The sequence below is a fragment of the Paracoccidioides brasiliensis genome (genome assembly GCF_000150735.1).
Source record: "Paracoccidioides brasiliensis Pb18 unplaced genomic scaffold supercont2.2, whole genome shotgun sequence".
Lineage (NCBI taxonomy): Eukaryota > Fungi > Ascomycota > Eurotiomycetes > Onygenales > Ajellomycetaceae > Paracoccidioides > Paracoccidioides brasiliensis.
Window position 1 is genome coordinate 3,598,983 of NW_011371359.1, and position 11,035 is coordinate 3,610,017.

At 47.7% G+C, this 11,035-nt stretch overlaps 3 protein-coding genes across 3 annotated transcripts in view; 1 reads left to right on the forward strand and 2 right to left on the reverse strand.

Moving 5' to 3' along the window:
• Positions 1–1,965: 1,965 nt before the first annotated feature.
• Positions 1,966–2,422, reverse strand: PADG_02336 (uncharacterized protein; the record flags this gene model as incomplete). The annotated part of the gene is made up of 2 exons (XM_010759021.1): positions 1,966–2,337; positions 2,399–2,422. 2 exons carry the CDS (start codon positions 2,420–2,422, stop codon positions 1,966–1,968), a joined length of 396 nt encoding a protein of 131 aa, XP_010757323.1.
• Positions 2,423–3,260: 838 nt separating this feature from the next.
• Positions 3,261–7,098, forward strand: PADG_02337 (uncharacterized protein; the record flags this gene model as incomplete). Its single annotated transcript, XM_010759470.1, has 2 exons — positions 3,261–5,952; positions 6,014–7,098. 2 exons carry the CDS (start codon positions 3,261–3,263, stop codon positions 7,096–7,098), a joined length of 3,777 nt encoding a protein of 1,258 aa, XP_010757772.1.
• Positions 7,099–10,319: 3,221 nt separating this feature from the next.
• Positions 10,320–11,035, reverse strand: part of PADG_11416 (uncharacterized protein) — a gene marked incomplete at both ends in the record, with an annotated part of 1,014 nt that continues 298 nt past the window's right edge. The window contains 2 exons of the mRNA XM_010759662.1: positions 10,320–10,533; positions 10,861–11,003. Coding sequence (XP_010757964.1) covers positions 10,320–10,533; positions 10,861–11,003 — 357 coding nt within the window. The remainder of the gene's footprint in view (positions 10,534–10,860; positions 11,004–11,035) is intronic.

The window sequence follows — 11,035 nt, forward strand, 5'->3', positions numbered from 1 at the left end:
GGCTGGTAGAAGGGCTGGTCGGCCAGGGCGTTGTTGTAGAGGTGGTCGCGGACGATGCCGAGGGAGAAGATGACGAAGGCGAGGACGTAGCAACCTCTGTGGGGACTGCCGAAGGGTGCGGGTTAGGATGCGGTTGTGGTATTCTGTCGGTTTGTCGGTGGGGTGGTGGATTTGAGCATTTGTTTACTTTTGTTGTCTGTTAGGTTGAGGATTCGGCTATGGTGGTACTGTACCTTGGCGGGCGATGATGCTTTGGGCGGAGGCAAGTGGTTAGAGAGGGGGTTTTCCCCTTTTCTTGATCTCTTGTTTTCCTTTTACTTAATTGAGGGGGAAACGTACTTCCAGAATATGGGATTGAATGCTATCGCAGTCGTAGCCACTGTTGGAGGATAAGCAGGCCGTTAGCGATCTGTCTTCACGGGGCGGAAAAGACCGTTGCTACGAAGGGGATGGGGACCAGAGTGGGGATGATATTCGTACAATGCAGGCTCTTTTGGGAAAAATCGATGTAATCCGTAAGGGACGACATTTTGACAGGTGGTTTCTGCGATGAAGAGAGGGAATCCGGCGAGGGAGGAATTGTTGCTGCTTCGACGGTATTGACAGTGAAGAGATCTTTAATGCCCCATATTTATTTACATTTAGAGGGATGAAATATTGTATAGTTAAACAACTTTATCGAATTATAATATTAAATGAAAAATTTAAATCAATTATATTATTCTTATAATATCAATCTACAATATTAAAATTTATAAATATTATTTAATTTCAAGAGTATCTACAATAGAGTAGTTTTATGGATTTGTATATTATTTATTCAATTAAAAAAGTTACTTGAACTTAAAAATCTATATTTAAAAAAAGTATTTTATAATATACTTTAATATTCTTTTATTAAATAAATAATATTAAAATTTACTGATTATATATAATAATAATAATAATAATAATAATAATAATAATAATCAAATGAAAAGATATAACATTTTCCCTCAAGTGAATATATATTTAAACTAGATCATATCAAGAAAAGATAGGATTGAAGCAGGTTAACATTAATACATGAAGAAGAAAAGGGTCTATCCTTAGTCTTTCATTGATGGTCATTTATATTCTCAACTTTTGATCATCTCGCTGTAGCATCACTCGGAGCTTGAAGTTCACCAACAGCTTTCTAACACTGGTTGGCAATCCGACTGTCTACTGCTGCACAGTCCTCATTGCTCTATTTGAACCCTCGTCACTAACAGGCTCTCCCCGCTCATCAATCGCCATCGTCAGGATTATCATCACACCGCTCAGCAGCTACACTCAATGCCCTGAGACGCTGGAAAAAGCCCACTGCATGTCAAGCAACCGCATATCTGGCAAGGGGGTTTCAAGGCGTGTTCCATCGTCAGATTTTGCGTTCGGTGATCACGTTCCAGGCTTTGAGGTTCTGGGGCAGTCCAATGAGGTCCTCAGGCATGGGAAAGGGATGTTCATCTAGGGAGCCAGCAAAATCTCAGCGTCAGGGCGTTTGCCATTTCCTCAGGCATCTTCACAGGCCTGCAGAGCAAAAAAGTCCCTTTGTGTGTCAGCGATATACGTGAGGGGAGCGAAAACACATCAGGTTTTCAACAACTTCAGTTCCTCGCTGGAAAAACTGCCCGGAACTATGCATCAACACGTTCTTGAGACCAAAAAAAAAAAAAATAAAAAAAAAAAACCTTGAGTATACTCCAAAAGCCCTTTTTCCGCTTGCCCTGGCGAAAGGAAAATAAATGGGCGACATCAATGGGGTCCGGATATTTTTGTCGGAATGCACATGGGACCCCATCTCTTTTGCGGCACTATGAATGGGAAGCAGCCATTTTATCCTCATTCAGAGTGGTGTGCTCACGTCCTCCTCGGCAATGTCTGGTCTCGGTTGATTATCCTTCCGCACTCTTTTAGACATGACAGGCCTGCCGCCGACGCCCCTCAGAGGCCTTTACGTTTTAGGCCGCTGGTTGCAATCACTGTTTCGTATGTTAAGGGCTGCAATTCAGATTTCTGCGCCTCTGGTTGGTTGCCTCTCGTGGACCGTCGCAGTGGGGTTGATGGTGAAGAAGCTGGGGATCGTGCTGAGGGAATAGATCGAGGACTTGACGGGGTCGACTTCGAGCGGCGCCGTTGAGACCCCGGGAAATGGAGAGAGATATTGGCCAAGACGATTCCTGAGAAAGGGCTATCCGAAACACACTGGCGGACCATCATGCCAGGGTCGAAGCTTTTGAGGGAGGACCTGGTGATCTCGAGCTGGGCTGCATTCACAGGCGTGACGTTTTGTTCCAGGGTGTGGATGTCGGAAAGCTACACAGACAGGCTCAGGCCGTCAGAGACACAACGCATCCAAGGGAGTCTTTCAATTTACCCAGCAGCATCTGACGCTTCTCATTTTGAAATTCCACCTGCGGCCACTGTTTGCTTCGGGAGAAACGGGGAGCGAGGCAGAATAGAGCTCGCAGAGAAGATAAAACTTGTAGAGGAAGACTTAGGCAGCAAAGGTGCTAGAACTTAAAAGCAGAGAAAAGACTTAAATACTGTATAGTATGTTTTCGATGCGGAATTTGATTCTTCAATTCTTCAATTCTTCAGTTCTTCAGTTCTTCAGTTCTTCAGTTCTTTCAGTTCTTCAGTCCTTCTACGCTTCTACGCTTCTATTCCATCAAGGATCCTTGCTCTACGCAGCAAGTCACTCCATAGCATTCTCCACCAGCAAACTTTCGAATTCGATCAGATCAGCAGACTAGGTTAATTAGGTGAATTAAGCAGTGGATTATCACAAAAGGTATTCGTTTTTCCTCAGGCAGAGACGACTAGCAGTTAATAGTCGTAGGTCGCTTCTGCTCCGTAAATATACAAGGAGACACGTGATTAGGGTCATGTCCTCCCGACACATTTGAGACCCTCCTCTACTTCTCTTCATCTCATCTTTTCTTCCTTCGCTTGGTCGACTTGTTAGATACTCACTACTCTTCAGACTAGACACCTAGGGTACTGGGGATGCTGTCACGGTCCTTTGCCTGACCGCCACAGAGGATCCAAGGTTGTATTGCTTGCGCTCACAGCTAACTAACTACCTAGCACGGTTTGTTTCCCCCGGATCCATTCGTGCACACCCCACTCCATCCAAGAAGACAACCCAGAAACAGCAAATCATGTCGTTGCATCACTATCTCTCATAAAGTTGTTCGGATTGACAGCATGGGGCCAACCAACTTGCGCAGGGGAGAATGGCCATAAGTCGCCGTGACATTATCATCGCCAGCTTGGGCGGCTTTATCGCGTGGGGCTTGGCCGTGAATTGGCTTCCTGTGCTCCGTTACATCGGATACGCCTTCGTGGCCGGTCTTGCCCTTGCCGCCATCTGCCTAGGTGCTGTCATCCTGCTAACCGTCCGAAGCGGCAATGATTCGAGATCAGGCAATGTCAGTTTGGCGGGCACCCCCGTTGCCTTCTTGTCTCCCGATAAATGGGAGCGAGATGTTAGCAGCTACCTGAAGACCGCGGATTATCACCCCGTCCCTCTATACCCGCAGTCGTTCCTTGTATCGGAAGCACTAGATGACCTCCTCAAGCTCGCCTCGAGGGATTTTATATCTTCATGGTACCAGAACATAAGCACCAATCCAAGATTCGCCAATGAAGTCGATCGTGGGATCAGAATCGCTCTATCGAATTTAAGGGACAGGCTGCTCCGGGAGGACTTGGTGGAAATCTTGGTGTCGCGGATTGTGCCAATAGTGACGAACCATTTTAAGGTTTTTGATAAAGCTGAGAAAGCCGTTCGAGGCAGAAACCTCTCGCGTGCTGTGACTGAATCGGAAGAGCTGGACCTTGCTATCGCGAGCAGGTATAGAGATGGGAATTTGCACCCTGCAGTATCTATTTCTTCATTCACAGACCCCAGACAGGTTCAGCAAGGGTACATCCGCAAGCTCGTTGTCACCATACTCCCACAACTGCTGCCAGAAGGCTTAATGAAAAGTCGAGCTGTGGCCGTTTTGATACGCGAGATTGTCACTTGTTCTGTTCTTCACCCGTTACTCTCGCTGCTCTCTGACCCTGACACTTGGAACCAGCTGATGGAAGCTTATGCGCGCACAGCGCTCCAAGATCGCAAGACAGTACGGAAACTACGTGCCGCGCTGGATCAACATGCTTCCCCTGTTCCGAAATCAAAACAACATGGCCAGCTATTTCCCAGGCTGAGGCCGGGCGATAGTGAGAGAGAGTTTGAGCGGTTCGTGCGAGCCATTCGAAGATGCAACATCCTGTCAGAAGCAAGAAGATTCAGAAGCCATGTCTCCAGCCAGCTCCAGCGGGAAAGCACGGTGGAGGACCAGGACCAGGTGTATCTTCGCCGTCTGGAAACGGGGAAACGCGTTTTGGACCAGAAAGTTTCCAAGCTTTTAGCCCTCACCGGCAGCGTGAAGTCCCCCGTAAATCCATCTGACCTTCGCTACAGTTACATCTCAAAACCACATGAGGTATCTCTGGTGGATGTTATGCACAATGCAGCAGGCCTTTCATACTTCATGGAGTTCATGGACCGCATGAACCTCATGTCCCTGGTCCAATTTTGGGTCGTTGTCGACGGGTTCCGAAATCCTCTTGAAGACGACTTTGGAGATGACACTCCTTCTAACGCTGTGACATGGACGACCGCGGATAGAAACGATGTGGTTCTGATTAGCGAGCAACATCTGTCAAAGCCCGAGCTGCGAGTCCCCGCTGAATCCAGACAGGCAGTGAAGGAGTTCATCGACGCCGGGAGGAGAGCTACCCCGGAACAATACCGCAAAGCACGAACAGTTATTCTCACAACACAAACGTCTGTTTTGCTTGAGATGCAAAATAAATATTATCCGGCCTTTAAAAAGTCGGATCTCTACTACAAATTCTTGGTTTCTGATGAAGCTGCCGCAGTATCCGCCTCCGCATCTCCCTCCCAACCAGAGCGACCACACTTGAACCGGTCTCCGGGCTCTGAGAGCCATGATAGACGCCCGCTGCCCGATCTTATGGGCCGCACAGGCTCCCAGTCAAACATAAAATCGCGGGATCTTCTGCGAGCAGCCCTTTCTACATCTGATCTATCGAGCCAATCTAGGCGTCTAAGCGATTGTAACATTCCCCGGCGATCGCTAGACTCAGATCGAGCTCCACTATTTGATGATGACTCGGAAATTGACCCACAATCAGCGTCTATTCAGAGAATCGGAAAGGACTCTCAAAATGGAGATGGTGGGGATTGGTATGCTAGTGGTGTAATAGCATCTATGGAAGCTGCTTTGAACGACATTATCACCAATCAACCCAATGAAACGAGACTAGAAGAACCAAGGAGCTCAATTGGCTCACCCACGTCAGTATTACATTCGAGTAGGGAGCAAGATTCATCGAGGAGTTCATTGGAGTTTTCGCATCTTGATAACCCTTCAGCTGAGAAGGGAAAACCGAGCATTGCTTCGCTCGGGCTTGTTAATACGTCGTCTAGAATTGGCGTATTTGCGGATAACGATCTTTTCTCCGACGAGGAGAAGTTTATTGAAGATGAGTACGCTGATCCCGAGATCGAGGGTGACGAAAAAGATCCGGCTGAGGAGATTCATGAAGCAGCCCCCGGCGATCTTGGCTTGGCGGAAGCCATATTGGCTTTGACTGCTGATATTGAAAAGCTCATTGCGCAGGAGGAGGTGGTAGACACACTGACCCGGAAAGCGGAGTTAACTAATAATACGGCGGAGCTGCGCATCTTGGGGAAATCCAAGTCTAGTATTCAGCGTGAACTTCGGCGGAAGGAGATGCAAAGGCAGCAATATATCGTTCAAGAAAGTGATAACAGCTTGTACGGTCGCTCCACCGTCCAAATTAAATCCATCATGGTTGGGAAGGAGGAGGATGGACGGGAATACGCACTGTGTATGCAAACCCCTATTTTCAGTCGTAGTATTCACTATACTTGCTTGCTAACCTGTCTTAGATCTTATCGAGGTACAGAGGAATTCGGGAGACCAAATGCCAGCTGCTTCCTGGGCAATCCCTCGCCGCTATAGCGAATTTCACGAACTCCACCAACGACTTCGAGTGAGATATCCATCTGTCCGCAACCTAGAATTCCCCCGTCGACGAATGGTGATGAAACTCCAAAAGGATTTCCTCCACAAACGTCGCCTCGCCCTAGAAGCCTACCTCCAAAACCTCTTACTCCTCCCCGAAGTATGCCGGAGCCGTGATTTGCGCGCTTTCCTCTCGCAGCGGGCCATTATCGCCTCCAACGATTCCCCTAACCACCAACACCAACACGAAGAAAATAAAGACCTTGTTACCCGTATCTACAACTCTGTCACGGATGGCATGGACGATATCCTCGGTAATATCCCTGTCCTCGACCAACTCTCTGCAGCAGGCCAAAACCTGATCTCCGCCGCTACCAACCAGCTCGCCACGCCCCTACAACAACAACAACAACAACAACAACAACAACAACAACCACAACCAGACATCCTAACAACACCCGACGAATCCATAATTGCCGCTGAAGCAGAAGCGGAACTCAACGCCTTCGAAGACCGCGAACTAGAACCCTTCGTAAAACCCATCTGCGACATCTTCCTCGAAATCTTCGAACTGAACAAGGGCAACAACTGGCTGCGCGGGCGCGCTGTCGTCGTCGTCCTCCACCAGCTCCTCGGCGGCACCGTCGAACGCAAAGTGCGTGAGGTCGCCAAGGCGCTCGTCCAGGACACCGCGTTGCTGCGCTATATCAATCAGGTTAAGCATACGCTGTGGCCGGATGGGAAGTTGCGAGAAGACAGGCCGCGCAGTTTATCGGAGAAGATGAAGAGTCGGACGGAGGCGAGTGTTATGCTTGCGACACTTGTTCCTGATATGGCGGCGAGTGTGGTGGGAAGGGCGAATGCGCAGGCTGCGGCGAGAAGGGTGTTTGCTACGTTGAATAATGAGAGGTTGAATGCGCATCTGGTGTTTAATGTCTTGGATGAGATTGTGCTTGTGTTGTTTGGTGACGGTGCTGGTGGAGGTGGAGGTGGGGGTCTACGTAGTTGAAAAGGGTAAAAGGGGGCTTTTGATGGAATCAATATGGCAATGCTATGAATTATGTGTGTTTGTATCAATGCATGTACAGAAGGTTTTCAGTGATTTGTTTTCTACGCATGGTTGGCGGGTTAATGGTATTTCACTGTATAATTTGTTGCTGTTCCTTTCTTCTTGATATTGTTGGCTAAAAGAGCTAGCGCTGAATCAATTTTCATATTATAAGGACACTGAACTAGTGATGGCCACGACATCGCGGGAGACCGTTGCTGATAATCAGGGGGAAGAGGGCCTTGGGGAGATTGGGAGACTGACATTAAGTACCTTTGTAATGTCTGGAGAAGAGCAGGAATGAGGGCTGCGGTGAACAAAGGGGTGGGGATGGCCAGCAAAATGGACAAATTGTAAAATATAGAGGGAGACGGACGACTGAGATTCAGAAATAGTCAATCTTCTTCGCGTCGAGTCCTACTGCTTGTGCTCGTCACATAGCCACATGGCAATTTTTAGATACCAAGAGGAACTGCTGAAGTTTATCAAAACTTTCTCCACATATCAGATAAAGAACAATGCCGCCTTCGCAGTTCCCCAGGATGCATCAAAACAATTCAGCAAGCCCCGAGGCTTTTAAATATCGTGGCAATTCTATTCCTTCCTAATTCCCCTAGGAGATGCAGCGACTTTGTCAAGATTATCCTGCGGCTATAGCTGCGTGGTGTACGGCGCTGCGCGTGAGACGTTGTCTCCGCGATTTCACTTGACATAATAGTCAGTTGAGGAGCGTGTATGCCTATATGAAATCATAAGAGCAGTATATATATATATATATATATATATATATATATTTCACTTCCGTGTAGTTATACCAGTTCCCCAACTTCAGGCAGGTTAAGCCGGGTGTGCTTCCAGCTCTTGATTTTTGATACCTTTCTCTGCTGTGACTGCATGAAATTCCATCTCCCAGTAAGGAGACTGATGACATCTGTATCATCGATGATAGCGTTAGTGAGGATGGACCCTGATTGAGGTTTGCAGCATGTCAGGGATAAGAGCGTATATGATATGATATCGCCGACCACGAAACTGGGTTAAGCGCCGGGTAGGTGTTTATTCTATATCCATGGTTTGGAGGGGCAAACACATATCTCAGTGTGAGATTCTGCCCAAGAGAACCGGAGACGGGTCCAGAAATTTAAATCAAAGAATCATCTGAAGATACCGCAGCAGCATCTAGTTCCTCAACACTACCTAGTTAAGGGATGGACGTATGTATGTGGTTCTTCCGGGGTGTATTCGGCAGCAGTTGGAAGGCTTGATTGACAATTTCCACGCAACACAATGGGCGACACACCGCCGGCCTCAAGATTGGGCCATTATCAGCAGACGATTCTTATAGCCTGGCCACTATTCGAGATACCGCTCTCTGTTGCTTGCTCAAGCTCAGTGTAGGTCATTCAATCAAAAGGTTCTGACTCTGCCTGGCAGAAAACGTCTGGCACGTTGTACCCATCGGCCTCCATTAATTGCAGGAGACTCCGACTCTTCAGGATAAATTAAGGTGTCAGCACCTACATTATCTTTCCTTCCAAAGTCTTGGCTTGGTACGACGTTTCCAAACGGTCTGTAGATTTTGATTAATAGCTGCTTAAGAAGGCCGACCAACTAGGCAAATGTCCATTCAATAGTCCTGGGAGGGTGATGTATCCTATCGGTTCGCGGACAGCAACGTAAAGATCAGCAAAAGCAAAGGAAGAGGAAGAAAAATCTGTACCTGCAAGCATTTTGACTTCTCTTCTATTGTTACTCATTATGAAATGGATTTTTGTTACTGCCCACCCATTCGATATCCATTATCAACAGGACCAAACCCCTCTTGCACACTGTGATTTGGCCGATCCCTGTTTTCCATAAACCCATCATGAATAATCTTTCCACAAACTGAGATATATTTCAGTGACTGACCATCAATGTTGGAATCTGGCAGATTCGTATGACTATGTGAATGTCACCAACACTGCTGTTGCCTTGGTTCAAATTGAGTTTCTTTGCATGGGCTGCATGTGTGATTGAGAGAGTGTTGGCCGTTGTATGCAGCTAGGTGAAAGTGACTTAGATGTGCGGATAGGATCCCATATGGGTTAAGAATTTTTTGAGTAATCACATAGAGCCAGTTATGATTTCAATTGGAGATGTTACTTTGCATCCTACACACCTTTTTGCAGTTGTCTCTCGGATAAAAAACTAATTTTGAACTGGGAAATTGATAGAAGACTCTTTGAGAATGGACGAACTCGGAACCCCCGATATGGAGCTTATTCCCGCAATTTCTGCCACTTACCCTCTATATTTTGGATAATAGTATTGGCTTCTAAATAGGAAAATAAACCAAAATCTTTGAGCTCAGATTGTTTCCCTTCATGGGGTTTTTGATGCCTTCTGGGTTGTTCTCCATGAGCACGGAGATAAATAGGACGTGATAGAATGCGACAGCGTGTAGAGGCAGCCAGCACTTCTTACTATGTCAGGAAACTAGCCCATGTACAACAGGAATGGCGCTGGGGATCGAACTCTCATCGAGAAAGACTGAAAATACCCTCATCCTGCTTGTCTTCTTGCTCATCGAGGGAGCGAGTAAGCAGCCACGCACCCCATGAGAGAGCATCGTAGAAGCGAGAGGTTTCTGTGTACGGAAGCTCGGCTACCTATAACTAGGCCTTCGCCTTTTGCCTAGCAAAGATGTGGAAGATGGCCGAGAAAAACCGGCCCCTTCTGTTTTATCTGCCAGACTTCTTCAGTTAGAGAGCTACAAGCGCACCAGAGTCACTCTGGAAAGGACTCTTGGAGTGCTGCTACTCTTCCCTCCTGCTTTTTCCCAAATGGGTTTTTTTGAGATCATGTGGGTTTTAATGAGGGTAAGTGAGGTGTCAAAAAAAAAATTCAAATCTTCAGGAAAAATTCAATTTCACTTTTTCATTTACCATCCTGATTGAGGGAATAAGTCAAAAACTAGCGAGGTGCCCAGGCGCACACCCTCTGGTTTCCCTAGGCCAGGCCCCATTGGATCAAGGTCTTCTCACCACCTCCCTCCCTGTCTCGCCCACTCTGACTGAACCCCTATTTTCTCAATCACCACAGCCACCATACGCTGCTCAGGCACGGTGATGACCCTTCCTTCTACAAGCTCAACACTTCCTTCCACAGCCAACTCCGCGCTCACTGAACGCATAACTTCCTCACTCCGCATCCTCCCACTCCTCAGAGGATGCAAACAGCGCACCAGTAGCCTCACTACGGCGCTGAGCGCGATGAGTGACACCAATCGATGCAGCAACACGGGCTTTTGCTGAACGAGCAGCACGGGAAGGAGACGTCAACACTGCTGCCAGACGCAGCAGTTTGGCCTGATAGCGTGGAACCTCCGCCGAACCTCCGCCGAACCCACCCGCTCTGCAGAATACAAAAAAAGCCCCGGAGGGCAAGCAGATGACTCAGCTCAGGGGAAGGAGTAGGCTAGACAAGCAATAATCAGCAATCACGCCAAATAGCGCAGAAACCTCCCTGAAACAGCAGCTAAAGGCGCACCATACTCACACAGATACATGGTTTATGCGCAAGACGACAAGGACCGCAATGCTTCCCACGGTAGGGGATAGCACACGCCACGGACATATCGCCCATTGGGCAAACACCGTTCACAAGGGATATATATCCATATATCCCTAGGGCACAGTCAACCATGTATACCCCATCTAATCATGTCAACTGCTGCCACACGCACTAGCAGCTGCGCCAAACGCGCTAAAATCAGGGGGGCTTCCTATTCTATGACTCGGCTTGATGCGCACTCGGACTCTTGCACGGTCCTGGAGATGGGGAACGCGACCCAGTAGGACGGCCTTCGCAATACCAGGAAATCTCTTAAAGAGAATATTATTCTTCGAGTGGTGGG